The 20,205-nt window shown below is 40.1% G+C and overlaps 1 protein-coding gene across 3 annotated transcripts in view; it reads right to left on the reverse strand.

Annotated features, from left to right (window-relative positions):
- Positions 1-14,525, reverse strand: part of klhl13 (kelch-like family member 13) — a 29,478-nt gene extending 14,953 nt beyond the window's left edge. The window contains exons 1-2 of one of the 3 annotated variants that reach the window (XM_033978173.2): positions 14,446-14,525; positions 13,441-13,514 (exon numbers count right to left, since the gene is read on the reverse strand). In XM_033978173.2, the coding sequence (XP_033834064.1) occupies positions 13,441-13,493 (53 nt within the window). In that variant the 5' untranslated portion in view covers positions 13,494-13,514; positions 14,446-14,525. Of the gene's footprint in view, positions 1-9,871; positions 10,214-13,440; positions 13,526-14,445 lie in introns of those variants that run through there. The other 2 variants (XM_055226910.1, XM_033978172.2) reach the window with 2 other exon arrangements.
- Positions 14,526-20,205: the final 5,680 nt, after the last annotated feature.

A 20,205-nucleotide genomic window follows, 5' to 3' on the forward strand; every position in this document is an offset into this window, starting at 1 on the left:
AAAAAACTTCTTGGGTATGATTCAAGACACATTGCGATGTTAATCCTGCGCTTCAGGACAATACAAACAAAATATGTTGAGGATTATGTCGAACTTGGATCTTGTGCATGTGATGTAATGTGGTGTAAGCGGCTCGCTGTGGTGGAGGGAGCGTGCAGAGATGGGAGAGGGAGTCAAGGCTCCAGGGGGCGTCCTCTTGGGACATCAGGCTGAAGCTCATTCTGCCCAAAATGATAAGTCTGAAAATGAAGGCAGCCAAGCATTAATCATCTGTTAAAACGGTCTCCAAACATCTCATAAGTAAACACAGCGCACTAATAGAAGGCTATTCTGCTCCTCCGAGTCTCCTGTCAAATGTCCTGCATATTCAAATAAAAACAACCGCTCACCTTGGAGAGACCGGATCAAGAATACTCAACAAATAAAATAAACAAGCTTACAGAGGCACTCTATAAAAGGGGTTAATTATGGAAAACAATTGCTCTATTATAACTACAATAACATTTACACTTTTGGCTGACAATATACAGTATTATTTAGCATTTAAATATATTTTGTATGATATAGCTAGGCTAACTTCATACAGTTTCAGTAACAGATGCAGAGATTCTGATTGTGGCTTTAGAGCTCTACAAAGATCTACATTCATTCTATTGAATGAACATGGGCCTCAAATACTACAACTACCAGCACAGCACTGTGTGAAGATGACAGAGAAATCAGCAGGTGTGGCATCTGAGTTAAAATTCATTTGAGTTGAAATTAATTTTCTATTTCCAATGAAGATGGGCCTGTTTTGATAAAATATTCTTTTTACAAAAACAGTCTGGCTCAGCATCGCAGCAGATTTGTGCCTTTAAATGGTCTAAAGAGCTGGCAGCACTCGTCAGATGTGGAGACTAATGGGTTTGGGGATGTTTTATGTAATGAAGCAAGTCTGAACACACACATGATTTTTGATGTGGTAAGCAAAACAGTTTAGGTCATTTTCTATTCATTTTATTGCAGGTATAAACTTTTCAATTACATTAAACGTGATGTGAAATGGCAAGTGTAATCAGTTCTACAGACCTGGGATTAGATGTTAATATAATTATAATGCACTGGATTTATAAAGTGCCTTTCAAGAAACCTAAAGCACTTTACATTGCTGTATTCATTCACTCACAGCTGCCTTGGGGCAGACTGACCAAAGTGAAACTGCCAATCTGCAGCATTGGCTCCTCTAACTACCACCAGTCACTCACTGTTATAGGAAAGATGGGTGTTGTGTCTTGCCTAAGGACACAATGACAAAACTTGTTCACGTTGGGGGACCACTGTCCTAACCATTAAGCCACTGTTTCTCAGCCTAATATGAGACCTTCCTAATGGTTCTGTGACATGAAGCAAACAGTCATTTTACAACCAGCCCTCTCTAGTCCGACATTTAGTGGAATAAAATTACCTTTTACATTCTTAGTAACAGCAATTTCCAATCGGCGGAGAATCCCAGCCACATATATTTGTGGATTCTAGTGCATGTGGCTACATAATAATGAACTACTCATACTCAACACAACACAACTGAACATGATTGAGTGAATGTAAATGACAGACTTTACAAATACTTAGAGGAACTTAATTGTACAGTACACTAGAAATTTGAGCCTCTAGTTTACCTATCAGATTTAATATACCTAGAGTAATTATTGTGACAGGCCTGATAACAAATACTGATGGACAAGGAAGTGACCACTGACATAGGACACCAACTTTGAGACAGACCTTGGATCGGCGGGTATGGAGCTACACAGGGATTGCCTGACCAGCCAGTGGCTCCTACATTCTGTTTTAATAATCCCACCAGAGAGCATTACAAAAAACATTAAAACTTGAGAGCCCTATCACAGCCATTAATTTGTATCACGTGTCTTTCAAATGTGTAAGACATTTCTTCTCCGTTATTCTTGTATCATTCAGAACAAAATATGAATGCTATTTTACACAAGATAAATAAAGGTTTAGTGCTTCGCTTGTTGATTCAGCAGAAATCTGTTCATTCCCAGTCCTCCGTGTTATTTTTGTTGCCCCTTTTTTACTTGTAATCCACCATATCTGTTTTTACATAAAATAGACCATGTGTTTCTCTATTTGGTTAGTCTGCCTATCAGAAATTTAGGAGACAATACACGCTTTGACAGTACTTTACAAAGACGTGTGGGTCTGGCAGGCCAGGCAAACACAGGGACACATGAATATTGACCAGGAGACTGAGGACTAGTCCAGAGGAGGATGGGTGAAGGACTATGATCACACATGTACTGGTACGTTTACCCCGTCAGGTGGTAAGTCGGACAGGCAGCCAGCAGCGAGTGAGTTGTCCAAACCACAAAGGAGTGTTGGTGGCTGCCATAACAAAAAACACAAAAGAAAAGTAAAAAAGTATCTGACTGAAGTGAGTCTGAAGAGGGTTAGCTTTAGAAAGTACAATGATGATTATTTAGGCTACATCAGAGACTGCCAACTGACTCAGGGCTCGGGGGAGCAGCCCATCTGGGCGCACATGTGCTTAACATTTTGTCCAGTGTGAAAAAAAATGTTTCTTGGGAAAACTGGTGCGCCTGGCAGATCCCCATCATATTCCCTCTCACATGTCTTCTCTCCTCATTATAAACACAGATTAAATAATATGGAACATGCTTAAATGGTTCTTTTAATTAACAACTAAAGAAAAAAAAAGCATTACTTCACCGGCTCTGCCCTCAACTCTGACCTGACCACTAAAGCCAGTCGGAGCTGCTGAAGCTGATGCACTCAAGGTCACACTCTGGTGCACACAGCTTAATACGAATAAATAAGTTTGGCTTTTATCATCTATTTGGGAATGAGACACAGCATTTACCTTAAAAGAGCAGCATCAAACCTGTAGTTTCTCCCTGGGGGTTTAGTTACTTAAACTAGGCTGCCAATGCATGAGGTGAAAAAGAAAATAAATCTAGATGGCAAAAGACATCAAAGGTTAACTATTGAAATTGAAAGTAAGAGTTCTCACTCTGCACTTACTATAGTGAATTGTAAAGATTCTTAAAAGCACAGACCTCTCACTCTAATTAGTTTTTGAAGCCAATATTTATTTTCTATAATTCTATATAAATTTAATTAATAAAAAGCTAACTCTCAAAGAAAAGGTAAATTCCTCGATGTTATCAAATAAACAACTTTCAATTTATAAAACTACTCATTATTGAAATATAATTTAGTTATGAATTGCATATCCAGGTAAACATCATTAACCAATTTATTTAGCCCTTACTGTTGAAGCAATTTAAAGACAATATATTATAATGACGGCGGGCTTTGGTGCACCCAAATAAAAATGGTAGGCACCCTGGTGTTAGTCTGGAGCCCTGTGAGTTATGGCTTAGTGGTACACTGAATGTTTATTGAGGTGTAAATGATTCATTTTTATACTATATTATGAGGGTTTTCTGATTGTTTAAACAATTGTGCAGTGAATCAGTTGGAGGCAGTGGATGTGTGTAAAGAAGGAAACAGTTACTTAGAACAAAATGCTATAAAATATAAATTATAAACCAACTTTTTCCAATATTTTACTTGTAGTTCTAACAGAGTTTCTGATTTAAAAAGAAAGCATAAAAGATCAGTTGACTGCTTAGGCCAGATATGCATTTGTTATTTTTATTTGTTCATCTTTATTTATACAGGGCGAGACCAGTGAGAGCAGCAGACTCTTTTTCATAGGCACACTGCTAAAATACAGAACAACACAAACAAAAAAATAACTGTATAGGTCAATTTAAAACATTAAAAACAGGTGCCGGTGTGATTATAAATGGTTATCACCAGATTATTAAGGTGCTTTAGTGTCATCAAAGTATAAATATATTTTAAACAGTGATGTTCTCCTTTGACAGATAGCGATGGCCAATCTATTTTGTGAACAGTGATGGGTTTAAATTCATAACCTGTTATAAAACAGAAAGGTGAGTGAAAGAGTGTATTTAAAGGTTTCAAAGTAGAGGCTGACGTCTGCATGTAGATTATATCTCCATAATCTAGTATATAAAGAAAGGTAGCTTGAACCATTGCAAGACTATCTGCACCTCAACACTTCAGAATTTGATGAGCACAAAAATAAATGCATGTGGAGATGAGAAAGAGTGGCTGAAAATAAAGTGATGAAGTACAGGGGTGACAGTGGATGCAGTGTCTTGATGCCAGCGCGCAGCTTAGAAACGTCGCTCCAGTGCTGACAGTTTGAGGGAGTTGAAGTCAACGCAGCCTCTTTGCAGACACGGGAAGGGTCTTAAAAGATTAAAAAGAGTATAGCTATGTGCAGTCTCCTCATGTTTAGCCGTGCATTGATTGAAACTTCATAAATTGTATCTATTCTGGTAAGAAGACACCAAAGACTGCAGGTCACGCTTTGTGAAGTTAAACCCCGTACGCTGCATGACAGGTTGTGCATTCAATTAAATCAATTCAAGGACAGTTTCAAGATATATCTACTTTGTAATGACTAATATTTAACTAATACAATGTCAAAAGACTATGTCGCACATGTTAGGAAGTTGAAACTGTGCAAAAAGTCCAACAATCCACGGGTTTGAGAATGATGACAAATTAGGAACTTTGCCATAGCAATTAACAATATAAAACAAAACTCCATCTTTTGAATGGTGAAAATGTGGGCTATAACAGGAAGTTGAAATATCCTAATTTGATCAGGAAGTGCTCATGAAAATGTACCATGCTCTACTCTCAAACTATTTTATTCATTACTGTGGAACTGGAGATTGTGATTAAACATCTGTGGCATTTTACTGTATGGAGGTGAACTGAGGCAATGGCAGAGACAACGGGGCAAAAACACAAAAAGAACATTTTCAACTCTGAACAAAGCTCCAGACTTGAGAGATATTCAAACAAGAGAACACAAGCAGGAGATGAGTGAAGGGAAGACAAAGCCAAAAGATGCATCAATCTGATAAAGGCGAGTTTAAACATGCTCAGTGTGGGGCACCAGGTGAGACAGCAGAGAAATGCAGCTGTTTTAATCGACAACAGTAAAAACAAGTCTTTAAAATGGTTGCATCTATGCTTTACATGGCATTGTCACGGCTCCCCTTGGACTGATTGCAAGAAAGGTAACTGCCAATCACTCACGCATAGGACAAATAAGTGAAGTGTCTTGCCCACTAACACAATGACAGTATGTGCTGGCTGTAGGGCTGTAAAACTTATCGCAATTGAATCGAAATTACAGTTTGAATGGATGCCACCTCTGTAGTTTAGATCTGTACAAACATGTTCTGAAATGATATTCTTGTGATGGTCTGTCAGTTTGTAAATTCCTTTGGATGCGCTTAAAATGTGATCGTTGAACAGAATCCTACTACTAAAGCATAAAATCTCAAATCTAATCGCAACGGTTGAAAAATTGCAATTAGATATTTGTCAGTTCTAGCTGGTTGTTATTGAATCAACAACTTTCTGGTTATAACCAATCCACTACCTGAGCCAGTCTGCTACACAAGTTATGTAGCCTCTAAATTTACTTTAGTAATCAAGCTCTGGAAAATTTTAGGAAGGAAAAAAAAACAAACTAATTGTGATTACTTTATTAAAAAGATTCTGTTCAGTTGCACATTTTAATCATGTCCAACTTCAAGCATATTAACATTTGAGCAAGGACTGGAATATGAACTAATTAAATTCCATGCATTTCAGAACATGTTTGTAGAGGTCTAAAAACTAGGGCTAGCATGTTTCGATTTGAGTGAGAGATATTGTTTTGCAGCTCTATTTCTAACAACCTTTTATACTTTGCAGTTTGTATCTTGGAGAGAGACTTTTCTAAGATTCACAAAGCAAACAGCGCGTCCAGTGGTCACAGGTAAAGAGCAGTTCTCTGTGGTAATGATGCTTGACTGTACTGCCCTCCTGTGTAGTCCTGTCTCTGTCTGACCAGGTGTGACTAATGTCTAAAGAGCCCATTACTGATGAGGTCTCCTGACATTTTAAAAGCCACTGTAGCTCGACACGTCCACGCCAATCTATGATAAACACTCAAATCACCACTAATAATCTTTAAACAGGCCAGGAGACTGGTTAAAGTATCCATAATGAAATCATGGCCGTTTCATAATCAAAGAGTCCGTTAGTGTCAAGGTATCCGTCAAAAAGTGCTTGACTAGTTTGCGAAATGCGTGCGTGGATGTATCAAAATCACAATTATCTAATCGCAAAGGCTGTAGTTATTTAGATATACGCACGTGGGTTAAATTATAACCAAATTTATTTAAAAAAAAGAAGAAACAAAAAGAACAAGAATACAACAGTGTGCTCCAACAAATGTATGATATTTGACATGTAAAGTAAGCAGGGTGTGAACTGCAGGACAAGCTCTAGTGGAGGATCTGAGATGTGTCAAATCTCAAGAGAATACTGCCAGTGTGATCCAAATGAGCAGTGAGGCGTGGAGCCATGTACGGAGGATTTTGTCAGATTAAACTTTAATTGGGAGACTTTCACGCTTTTCTAGAGAATTTCCACCCCAATATCTTCACTACTACATGACATTAACTCACAATAAATATTTAAAGTTAAACATTAGGAGAACAATGGGTATGATTTGTGTTGGATTAGATTATTTGTATAGAATTGAATATGGACAAATGTGATCTCAAAGTGAAGAGATGAGGTGAAAACTACAGCCTTATGAGAAGGCCAGTGCATACGCATATGTTTCGTTTGGGTAAAACCAATGGCATTCTTAACTGAAGCCTTGAGGATAAGGTAAATCCATTTTATGATTTCCTGTAGCAACCAAGACCTTTGAAACAAAATTGTGATGCAAATGATGTTTCCAGTCAACATAAACATCTAAATTTGTCTCATGAAATGTTCGCATCATTCGGATTTGGAGCTTTTTCACAAATAAACCAAACAAACTCTGACTTCCTTTTAAAGCAAACTTCCCTTGACATCCTTGGTTAATAACTTTATACAACTTTAATTCTTGATATACTCAAAAAGCAAATCCTTTGTTGTCACATTTTTATATACTTTTTATTTTATTTATTTAACCTTTATTTTACCAGGCAAAACATTAAGAACAATGTCTTATTTACAATGTTGGCCTGGGCATGCCAGAGCAGCCAAGGGAAGGGGAAGGGGAGTTAACACAATTAGACACTCAACATCATTTCATTAAAACATAAAACAAACATTTACATCTGTCTCTAAAAATCTCCTTTCGTATACATTTCACAACAGCCTATTTTTGAGTAAAAACATGCCACTCTCCTGGCCTAAACAGAGTTGACACTTTGTTTTCATTTAGAGAGGAGAAAGCAAAGCAAACGACCCTGCCCAGTATAGCGTTTGCATTCTGTTCTCAATCTGCATTTCTCAGCAATAAGAAAAGGTGCGGGACAGGTGAATTTCAAGGTGCACAGTTTTTAAGGTATTCACTGTATTTTGTTTTTGTGCATAAGCAAAGAGGCATGTGACCAAGGGCAGATGTGATCCAGAGATTTAGTAGTGGCTGCAAATACAATGAAGCTTCAACACATCTGAGGAGGAATGGACAAAAAGAAGATCAAAACAATACAATCTGTACTATAAAGGAGAAAATACACATTTTCACCATCTTTGCCTGGCTGTTTGATTCCAATTAACACATAGGGCAAAATGTAACACTTCAGAATAACATCACAAGAGTATTATTAACTATCAACATAACAACTCTCTCACCTTACTAAACCCCCCCAGATGAAAAAGTTAGTATTGTACCATAACTGAAAATAAAAAATATATATATATAAAAAAAAAAAAAATCACAGCAAAAAAATAACATTTAATGAGCTGCAATTTTTTTTTAATTTATCTTCCAAACGATGGAATTAAGTTATATTTCTGTACTTTAGTATTTTGTGCGATACTTGAACCTCAACCAAGGCATTTACAGGCACGTTTTAGCACATTTCTGAACATCGTCTGAATATCATTATCGAGATAATGGAAAACAGTATTGATATTTTAAATTATAATCAATATTGCCTAGTTGGTCTACCCGCACTATCTAAAGTGGCCAAGTAATGTACTATGACATTTGGACATCATTCCTTACCCTCCATAAAATGTACTATTTACAGCATGGTAAATAACCCAAATTAACAATTATATACGTTCATTCAAATTGTAAAAAAAAATGAAACTGGGTTTGGCCATTGACTTATTAGCAATGCCCATGAAAAGGAGCAGGTCTGACATGTGTTAAAGGTCTGTGGCAGAAGGGAGCAGGCGGTGGCACACTTAGGGCAGTGTGCTCACCATGACGTCTCCATGAGGTGATTACCCACGACAGCAGTCACACACATTAAGTGCTTAGCTCCAAACCCCAGCCTGGATGCATGCGCAGGATAGAAGCCTGACATTCATTTGAAGGACATTTTGTGGAATTACAGAAAAAGCCCAAAGACTTTCTACTGAACAGATTCATGAGCCGCACAGTTTCACCATTTCTCTGTGGTGTGAAATCTGGACCAACAGCGCTTCTCGAGTGTTGATGGTCCACAAACATTACATTATAAACTAACTACATTCTTCAGCAGTTGGTGGTTATAAAAAGCCTATAGTATGCAAAGATAAAACTGAAACCTAATCCCTAAGAGGTGAAGCTATAAGGAAAGACTTTGCCTCACCACACAGAGCAACCCATAATAGGAAGCCCAATATCGGCCTGCCTCAAACCCAGCTTATGATATAGATGTTTTAAATATAGTGCGTGGTCTTCAGTGAGTGGTGTGGTGGGTTGTGGCGCTCTGGGCACAGCTAGGTGGAGCCTCCAGTCTTAATCATGCTCCACTTGGCGTCAACTCTCCTGTGAAGACACGCCAACACCGTCTGCTGCCACTTATGTGCACATGCTGCACTTGTTTTTGAAATTTCAATGGAAAACTTCACAATGCTCAAAATGTGGTGCTATGCTGTTATGGTGACTTGTTATTTATTTTCACACTGGGTACTATAGATCTGAAAAAAATCTAAAATGCCGGCAGTGCAAATGTAAGCAAAATCTGTGTTAATCAAACAATTTGGAATACCAGTACACATTTAGTTAAACATATTTATCTTCAATCAATATTAAACACCAAAAGGTAAACCAATACAGTTAATATCATGACTTTTTACTTATCTTACAGAGTGATACAAAATATATGTGTGGCAGTAACACTTCAGGTCCGTAAGTACGCAGAAGTTACGAGTTGTTAAATGAATAAGTGGGATCAATGGGATCATTTTAAGTGCCTGTGTAAAAGATGAGAGCTAATTAATTGCAGACAATTGGCTGACTCTATGTAGGCCAGTTCCATGCGACTAATCAAAAGTCCCACTCCACACTTGACTTGTCCATTTGAGCAGCAAATGAAAGGGCAGGGAGGCTGGCTGTGTGAGGCGCTCTACCCTTCCCCCTCCTGAACAGATGACAATAGCTTCTAAACCAGGGCACGCCAGACATCCTGACAAAGGCAGGCTCCTCCCAAGCTGCTGAGTCTCCTCTCTCAAATAAACACAGGCGCTGAGAGAGGGCAAGAGTCGAGGATGTCCAGACTAGCGGCAAACGCTCCTACTCGTCCCAGGAGCTAAGCGCTGTGCCATGAGCCGTAAAACGCATGCTGGACAAGGCAAATCCTATCACACGGTACAGCACTCCAGCCACATTCTGTCCAATTAAAGCTACCAACACACAAAATACTGCTTTCACATATTTGATAATCAGTGCAACCTCAGAGTAGCAAAGCAGCTAAATCCCCCTCTGAAGCACTATTGAAAGAGGCTTAGCAATTTAGCAAGTACTCACATGTAAGCAGGCGAAAGAGGTGAGGACCGGGATGTCTTAAGGACTGGCACTGGGAATTTCCAGCTGACGGGGGAACCGCTTTTCCATTTCAACGGCATGTTGTTGTCACCAGGTCGGTGCAAGAGCAGAACCAACAGCAAAGACCATGTCCATGAGAAGGCTTCCAGTGCAGTCTTCCATCCCACTCTGCCCACACCATTTAAAGGGGAGGGCAATGGTGGCAGCAGTAGATGTACAAATTCACTGGTGGAGGCAGTGCAGGTTCACACAGGCTGAGTTTAGCGGCGGCGCTGAGAAGCCAATAGAGTGTATCCACCACCACTGTCCTGCTGCATTCACGGCTCTCTCGTGGTAGGAGGGGGAAGCAGTCCTCCCTCCCAACAGCCTCGCAGGGTTCATGAATAGCCCAGTAGCTAAGCAACAGTGCCACCTTGTTAAAGCAGTTGTGATTACACTGGTGGCATGCTGTTAAAATAGACGCGCACACTCAGGACCAAATGGCAGGCACAGATTAACAATTTGTATTTTTACACTTTTGCCATTTTCAAGGATCCAATTTCTTTTTACATTGCAACATCAGGCTACACTGAAGCTCATCTATGCATCAGGCAAAATGAATAAAGTAAATGCATTTAAAATGTATATGTAAATAAGATGTATGATCTCTCACCATCTTGCATCGGTTTGAGTTTTTGTCTGCAAAAGCAACAAAATTATATATTTTAAGGTTAGTAATGATGCTTGGCACATTAATATAAGAGTGAGTACATTAGCTTGTTATTAGTCATTACAGAATAGTGGCCTTAGATGTTGAACTTTGTTAAGCCAAATATCTAATACAACAAGGCCACACATAGTATTTATGTCATTTGTAAGAGAGAACTGCTGACATTTTGTTTACATAACCTGAAAATATAGATTTTGTCTAATGTTTTGGAAAATCAATCATTTTAAGAATAAACAGTACAGGTCAAGAATTAACTTTTAATTTACTATTTATTTGTGATCAACTATGGTGGTATAGTTGATTAAAAATTGTGTTGTAAAAAATTATACTGAAACTAATAATTAATGATGGGCCAGTCATGTCGACACATGTGTCGAGCTCAGAAAGTGACGCCAGTGTAGAGTTGTGTCACTGTGTGTGTGTCACTTTTTTTTTTAAAAAGTCATGTGACCGATACAGCTACTGTGTGATTTGGTGTTGCTCGTGACGGGAGCGCTGAAGCAGCTCGTGTAGCGCAAGTCGCGCGAGTCTCAAGTGTGTCACTGTGTCTCTGTTCATCCCCAAAGGAACCACAGAAAAAGAGGATAGGCCTATTCTTCTGTGTGGGCTCATTTTGATCAGTCCCACAAGGAGCTGACTGCAGAACTGCTGAGAGTACTGTATTATTTTACTACAATTTTTACAACCATTCATCTCGTTATTGGGTCACTTATAGCCTACTTTATTGTAAAAGAGGCTGTTATTTGCTTTAATGACATAAGATTGCATTATCTTCTTGGTGAGTTTTTGTTCAGTATCGGAACACATCTAGCAAAAATTTGCATCCATGCATCAGAACAGATGAGCCCTGCGTTGTGTCAACGCTTCAGTTAATTTTTTATGAATGCACCAACACAGTGTTGGAAATGTGTTACACAAACCTTGAGCATCATCTACCCATCACAACTAATAATGATACAAATTGATAATAACCCATTTTTTAAATACTCAATGGAAAAAGAATCAATACTAACAAAATTGTGAATTTTCAGAGGTTTTAGAATGGTTTTGATTTTTAAAGAACTAAGGCCACATGCTAGTATTACTACAATTACAATGTGTTGAAAATGAAATTCCATTATATTCAAATATGCGTTTCTTATTATTATTATTATTGCGGCATTGAAAACTGTTAAAAACAAATCTGAAATTTCCATCAAAATAAAGTTTGTAATGTCAGTATTTTGACAAAATTATAAAGACCATACATACTTTTGATTTTGTTACTTTCAATTTGTAGCAAATGAGCTCACACCTCTTAAGTTATGCCAAGCTGGATCTAATGTGAAAAAAGCAGAGATAGCTGCTATCTTACTAAAAACAGATGCAGCCTCCTAATCAAACTGTTCCACTATATAATCAATTAGATTTGACGTATTACAGCACAAGACATGAACACAGCTGCACTATGAAGAAACTACTTGCACTGCATCCTAAATAAAGGTTTGTCAATAAATATTTTCAAAAGCTGTAGATTGAGATAAAAAATTCAAGACTGAGAATGTACATATGAGAGTGAAAGATTTGCAAGAAGGAAAAGCTATTTATGCAGCACACTGGCCCAATGCCCAATTGAGAAAATATCTCAAGCCAAAATCAGGTATTCCAAAGAAAATCCACACATTCAGCCATAGTTGGATTAAAAGTAACAACTCTGTTCAACAGTGTTCATTTGCATCTTTCCTTCATCAGGGTCAAATGAAGGAGGAACTGATACCACCAAAGTGTTCTAATTTCAGGGGGAGGGCAGTTGGGGTCAATCTGTTATATATTGTAATCTGTTATAGGCTTTGTTTTAATGTAATAAGGACATAAATAAATAACTTCAAACTACAACAAGTGAGCTTATTTGTGATGTTAAGCAAACCCCTTCAAATAATATTTAAATCACTAGCTAGCATTTACCAATTGTCACTTTTAAAATCACAGTCAACGTTTATGTTGAAAAACAATAAAATGGCACAATAGACATGAATGACCAGCTTTATCAAAGTTGTAGTTCTTTCCATCTTGTATTTTTCCTTGACTTAAAAGTCTTAAAGCCATCTAATGGTGAATTCCAGGCTATTGGAAACTAGGACTATTCTCACCTCAGACTAAAAATGTCCTGGAAAGCCACTCATACTGGTAATTCTTACTACTTGTGAATTCTGAGATGCTCGAAGGACTCCCACTTCACATACGAGTTAAAATGATCGCCTTGTTGCACAATAGCAGTGCAACAATGGCGATTACCTTAAAAAAGTGGTAAACTACCACATAAATGACGTAAACATTTGTTACAAATCTTTGACAATATTTTGTTTTAACTGGTTAGAGACATGCATATAATGTTCACATCTGAGATCAACAGGAATGGAGCATGTTTCCTATATACATATAGATATATCACACAACAATAAAGGGAATATGGAATATCAAAGAAAAGGAGAAATGAGAAGAATGTGCGTCACTAAATGTGATAGTAGACATACAGAAATATGGAAACTGTGATGAAGGCAAGATGATGCAATTGAAAAAAAAAAAAAACATCCCTGTGGTGGGTGCTCTCAGGATCTTGACCTTTTCCTATCTTAACTATGTCATTTGTTTAGTTGAAAAGGTTTCACAAATTTGAATGAAAAAGTAACTAATCATTATGCTCTGTAATAATTATTCCTTAGAAATTCCTTTTACAATAAATTATGAGAATAGTGACACTTCACTGTACGCATTTGTGCAGCTGCTAGTTGGAAGTCGATCTCTAACAGAATTTATACATGTCATCATGTAAACAATAATCATCAACAATCAAAGTTCATACCTGTCATGAAGTCCAACAGGCATGGTTTCCCCTCTGTGAATAGGGTGCTCCATCCCCTCACCAAAACCACACCTCTGAAATAAGGGTATAAAAATACATTACATTTTGTAAATTTTTGTTATCCGTCTCATTGTACAGTTAAAATAAATAAATAAATAAACTTCTATATCACAAATTACAGTGGCAATACTATCCTAAATAGTATGCATACTTTTTGAAAAAGGTTCTTGAAATGAAGGGAGTTGTAACTTGTTGCTCCACATGGATCTGGGCTAATTGAATCTAAAAATAAGTGTGAAGCTTGGGAAGAACCAGCTAGAAATAGGATTATTATATCCATTATTATCAAGTACTACAAACTAAAATAAGAATTCATGACAGCAAAACTTGAAAATTGTGAAAGAGCAGTGTAAACTCAACATGTTGACTGCTGCTATTAAATGTCAGCATTGTTAGTTTGCGCATAAGCTAGAGCAAATGCCTAACGTATGAGGAAACTATCTAGAGGTGTAGTTAATTTGTCAGCTGGCCCAAGGCTGTCCTTGTTGGACATGTGAGTGTTTATAAGCCGGCCTCACCACCTGCACTGTCACTGAGGCAGCTCGGCAGGCTGGAGATCCGAGCTCTGCTAATTTTATGGCCATGTTGCTGTGCACTGCCTCCACAGGGAAGAGGCTAACTGGCTAAGCTAACTGGCTAAGCTAACCTTTACACTGAACATAATCTAATTAAATAGAATGACGAGTGTGTAGTTTTCTTGTACCACATGAACACACGTTTGTACACTGTGACCGTTGAGTTAGCATTACGAGCACACCGCTGAAACGCTAAGATAAGTTTGTTGCGCTAGTTAGGAGTTGGTGTGGTTTCTCTGCACCACCTTCAAATAAACATTACAAACAAGCTGACATGTATTCGTTTAACTTGGTATGACTTATAATGCGTATTGTTCGTTAGATCTAGATGAAATGTGTTTTATAAAGTTCCAGATAAATAAATCCATACCTTGAACGGAGAGAGCGATAACTAGCGTCCTTGTTTTCCTCCCAAGCTCCTCAAATCCACTTATACTCCTAAGACCGCCTCCTTATTCCCTCCAATGTGCTCGAGGCTTACTCACAAACACGCAACATCTCAACTTTCTATTGGCTGAAGTCTATGGCAATCTTTTCCCATTGGGTCAAAACTTCCGTTACTAAATAAAGTGTCTCTAAGGGAGAATTCCTAAAAACCTGTAACAAGTAGTGTCGTGTACGGCGAAGTATGAGGGTCACATTGAAAAAATACATTATACGGGAATAAAGCCGTTACATTTCGACATTAAAGTCGTAATTTAGTGAGAATAAAGTCGGAGAAATCGTAATTTTACCAGTATAAAGTCAACATTTTACCAGAATAAATTCGTAGTATTGTGAGAAATACTTAATTTTTACAAAAAATAAAGTCGACATTTAATGATTTAGGAGTCAATACCGAATCAAAGCGAACGCAGACTGCAAAAGTATGTAGTTTGAACGAGTGAAAAGCTTAAATAAAAGCCCATAAAGGAGGTCAAACTTTGAAATGCTGGCATTTTACAAGTCCCATATGTTTGTAAATTATTAGTCAGATCACCACGCAGTTTAGCTGCTACCTCTCTTCTCTTCTTACACATCAGTCAAAAACTGCTGAATGAAGTAGGCAACATTTTCTTCCCCTGGAGTAGGACGGAGTATAAAGGTCACTTCAAAATTCTTTTTAAATATGCAGGCGCTGCTAGAATAAAATCGTAACATTTTATATTAAAGTTGTAATTTTACGAGACTAACGTTGTAATTTTAAGAGAAAGTATTCATTTTATGAGAATAAAGTTGTAATCAAAGTTTTATCCAGATTTAGGGGCTGACATGTCAAAACGCAGAAGATCACAATGTAAATGAATGGCCCTTATTTGAGTTAAAAGTTTAAATAAAAATCTACATATGATGATACAACTTTATATTGCTGACCCTTTAAACATTAACAATTGTTGAATCATTTCCCCAGGAAAGATCCCCATGCAACTCTGCTTATAGTTGAGCGCACCTGGGCAGGACCCGGCCATGCTCCGATCCAACACCAAATACAGGTCTATAGGTCTTGTTTATACTTATTTGCATGGTTTTGGGCAACCATGTGTATGCAGTGTTCCTCTAATATCCATGGATATGGGGTGTAAGCATCTTATATTGGGGAATAGAGAGTGCAGCATGTTGTGAAACAAAAGTTAATAGAGGGGTTTTTTGGGGATACTCTACGTTTTTTGCGTAGCACAGTGGTGAAAACACTTTAATCTCTTGTTTCTTTGACGATTTCTCATGATCACAGTCATTGGCCTAGAGAGCTCAAATTTGAATCACTAATGCATGATCCCGGCTTGAATATAATGGACTATTGAGCAGATGAAAAGTGCACATTATAGAGTCCCCTACCATAGACATGAAACATCAACATTATTTCATTTGTTTAAAACTTGAGAATTAAAACCTATGCATGAGAACATGTTAAATATTCTATTATGGATATGGGTCATTTTTCACACTTGACCAGCAGGGGCGCAAAGACTCCCAAAAAACATTTCATCAAAAAAATCTTACACGCACATGCTTAGTCCGACCATGTTGAAATTTAAATCACATATACGCTGGCTTATATTAATATGTCAAATATTATGATCAATGCTTTGCTTCTTTAATACCTGCTCACTACCACATGCATGACCCCACAGCTAACATTTTAACCAATAGTGCAAAATCAAAGTTTGAATAGAGCAGAGTAATGAGCACATATCCAATGGTGACTATAGCGTCTACTATAATATACATAAAAAGTCCAAAGTTACTCAAATGTCATGAAACCTGGAATTAATTGTATTCACTTTAGCATACAAAAAAGTGGGGACCAATGGGATCAACATCATATTCGTTATTGTTTGGACTGTGGACATGCACTATTTGTTTTATATTGAAGTTTCTATATACAGTTTATATATACAGAGAATTAATTACTAATGCATCCATCCATCCATTTTCTTCCACTTATCCGGGGCCGGGTCGCAGGGGCAGCAGTCTAAGCAAAGACTCCCAGACTTCCCTCACTCCGGACACATCCTCCAGCTCTTTCGGGGCCAAGGCATTCCCAGGCCCCGAGATACTTGAACTCCTCCACTTGAGGCAGAGACTCACCACCCAGGGCAAACCACCTTTTTCCAGTTGAGAACCATGGCCTCGGATTTGGAGGAGCTGATTCTCATCCCAGCCGCTTCACACTCGGCTGCAAACCGCCCCAGTGCCTGCTGCAGGTCCTGGCTCGATGAAGCCATCAGGACAACATCATCTGCAAACAGCAGAGAAATCCTGTGGTTCCCAAACCAGACCCCCTCCGGCCCCTGGCTGCGCCTAGAAATTCTGTCCATAAATATAATGAACAGAACTGGTGACAAAGGGCAGCCCTGGCGGAGTCCAACATGCACCAGGAACAGGTCTGACTTACTGCCGGCAATGCGAACACAGCTCCTGCTCCGGTCATACAGGGACCGGACAGCCCTTAGCAAAGAGCCCCGGACCCAGTACTCCCAGAGCAATCCCCAAAGGACACCACGAGGGACACAGTCAAATGCCTTCTCCAGATCCACAAAACACATGTGGACTGGTTGGGCAAACTCCCATGAAACCTCAAGGACCCGATGGAGAGTATAGAGCTGGTCCAGTGTTCCACGACCAGGACAAAAACCACACTGCTCCTCTTGAATCCGAGGTTCGACTATCGGTCGGATTCTCCTCTCCAGCACCCTGGAATAGACCTTACCGGGAAGGCTGAGGAGTGTGATTCCCCTGTAATTGGAACACACCCTCCGGTCCCCCTTCTTATACAGAGGGACCACCACCCCAGTCTGCCATTCCACAGGTACTGTCCCCAAACGCCACGCGATGTTGCAGAGACGTGTCAGCCAAGACAGTCCCTCAACATCCAGAGACTTGAGGTACTCAGGACGGATCTCGTCCACCCCCGGAGCGCCGCCACCGAGGAGCCCGTCAACCACCTCGGTGACTTCAGCCAGGGTGATGGACGAGTCCGCCTCCGGGTCCCCAGTTTCTGTTTCCTCCTCTGAATACATGACAATGGGATTGAGGAGATCCTCAAAGTATTCCTTCCACTGCCCGACAACATCCACAGTCGAGGTCAGCAGCTCTCCACCCGCACTGTAAACAGTGTTGGTGAAGCACTGCTTCCCTCTCCTGAGGCGTCGGATGGTTTGCCAGAATCTCTTTGAGGCCATCCGATAGTCCTCCTCCATGGCCTCCCCAAACTCCTCCCAACCCCGAGTTTTTGCCTCTGTGACCGCCCGAGCCGCGGCACGCTTGGCCCACCAGTACTCATCAGCTGCCTCAGGAGTCCCACGAAGCCAACAAGGCTCGATAGGACTCCTTCTTCAGCCTGACGGCATCCCTTACTTCTGGTGTCCACCACTGGGTTCGGGGATTGCCGCCGCGACATGCACCACAGACCTTACGACCACAACTACGAGCAGCCGCACCGACAATAGAGGTGGAGAACATGACCCACTCAGAGTCCATGTCCCCAGCCTCCCCCGAGATCAGGGAGAAGCTCTCCCGTAGGTGTGAGTTGAAGACCCCTCTGACAGAGGGCTCCCCCAAACGTTCCCAGCAGACCCTCATGATGCGCTTGGGCCTGCCAAGTCTGTCCGGCTTCCTCCTCCGCCAGCAGATCCAACTCACCACCAGGTGGTGATCAGTTGACAGCTCAGCCCCTCTCTTCACCCTAGTGTCCAAGACACGCGGCTGGAGATCAGATGACACGACAACAAAGTCGATCATCAAAAACACCACTCGGGTTCAGATCAAGGAGGCCATTCCTCCCAATCACGCCCCTCCAAGTGTCACTGTCATTACCCACATGGGCATTGAAGTCCCCCAGGAGAACAACAGAGTCCCCAATTGGTGCATGGTCGAGTACCCCTCCCAGGGACTCCAAGAAGGCCGGGTACTCCGCACTGCTGTTTGGCCCGTAGGTCGACACATCAGTGAGAGACCTGTCCCCGACCCGAAGGCACAGGGACGCGACCCTCTTGTTCACCGGGGTGAACTCCAACATGTGGCGGCTGAGCTGTGGGGCAATAAGCAAGCCCACACCAGCTCGCCGCCGCTCCCCGCACGCAACGCCAGAGAAATGGAGAGTCCAACCCCTCTCAAGGAGTTGGGTTCCAGAGCCCAAGCTGTGCATGGAGGTGAGGCCAACTATATCTAGCCGGTAGCACTCAACCTCCCGCACAAGCTCAGGCTCCTTCCCCCCCAGCGAGGTGACATGCCATGTCCCCAGAGCTAGTCTCCATGTCCGGAGATCTCTCTGCACCCGCCCCTCATGGCTCCTCCCGCAGGTGGTGGGTCCACGGAAGGATGGCCCCACGTCGTTCCTTGGGGCTGGGCCCGGCCGGGCCCCGTGGGGAAAAGCCCGCCCACCCCAGGCCTGGCTCCAGTGTGGGGCCCCGGTAACGTCAGTCCGGGCGACGTAACTGACCTTGTTGGATTTTTCTTCATGTTGTGCTTCTGAACCGCTCTTAGTCAGACCCGTCTCCAAGGACCTGTTATGGCCATGGGTGACCCTACCAGGGGCATGAAGCCCCCGACAACATAGCTCCCGGGATCATTCGGGTGCTCAAACCCCTCCACCACGTTAAGGTGGCGGTTCGGGGAGGGGATTACTAATGCAAAGTAATTTAATTGGTACAAATATTCTTTAGATCAACTACAGCATAGCTGTATTATGCAAGAGGTTGCAGGTTCAAAGTATAAATGAGAGTTATGAATATAACTATGGTTCTATGAATATTGGATGCAAAGTGTAAACTGATTGAAACTTGACAGAAACATTATTTAGGTCACTCCAATCGAAAAAAGTCAATTACACCATAGTTACTTCATTATTAGCTTGAAGAGGATCAGATCGTCAGTTGGCAAGCAGAATGCAGTGCAGGGGCGGTCGCAATGCAGGGGTGGTCATAGTAAAGGATAAAGGTGGCTGCGATTCATAGGCCGTCGTGCTTCAAAGGCCGTTGCACTTCAAAGGCCATCACGGGTGCTTGTGCTTGTGTTGACTTTATTCTTGTATAATTCTTTCTATGAATATGAAGAAATATAAAATTATACTATATGTATACATATATATATGTATATATATATATATATATATATATATATATATATATATATATATATATATATATATATATATATATATATATATACATACACATATACACACATAGACACACATATATACACTAATTTATTGCTCCTTTGATCCTATGTATTTTGTATATAATAATTACTTATGGAATTGCATTTTTTCATCCTGCATATTATTGGCCTTAATAAACAATAATGTAAAAATATAACAATATTCAACTAGACAAGTCTTTATTGATGCCTTTACTCATATTATTGTCTACTGTCAGAGCCATATATAACCCTGACAGTTTTCATTGGCTATAGGCCTTCTGCTGAATGGCTATTGGCTGTTTTGCTGCAAATGTATGTAATTCTACCAGAACCTCAATAACAAAATTGCATCGTGATACATGTCAGAGATAAATGTTTCAGACACCAATTATTAAACTGTGGCTCTATGAAAGCTCATCTGAATGAGTCACTGTATTGACCACTGCTCTGTGGCCCTCCACTTCGAATATATGGTTCATCATGGGGCTCTTCATGACAATAATTTGGC

Source organism: Periophthalmus magnuspinnatus, chromosome 14 (genome assembly GCF_009829125.3).
Source record: "Periophthalmus magnuspinnatus isolate fPerMag1 chromosome 14, fPerMag1.2.pri, whole genome shotgun sequence".
Taxonomy (NCBI): domain Eukaryota; kingdom Metazoa; phylum Chordata; class Actinopteri; order Gobiiformes; family Gobiidae; genus Periophthalmus; species Periophthalmus magnuspinnatus.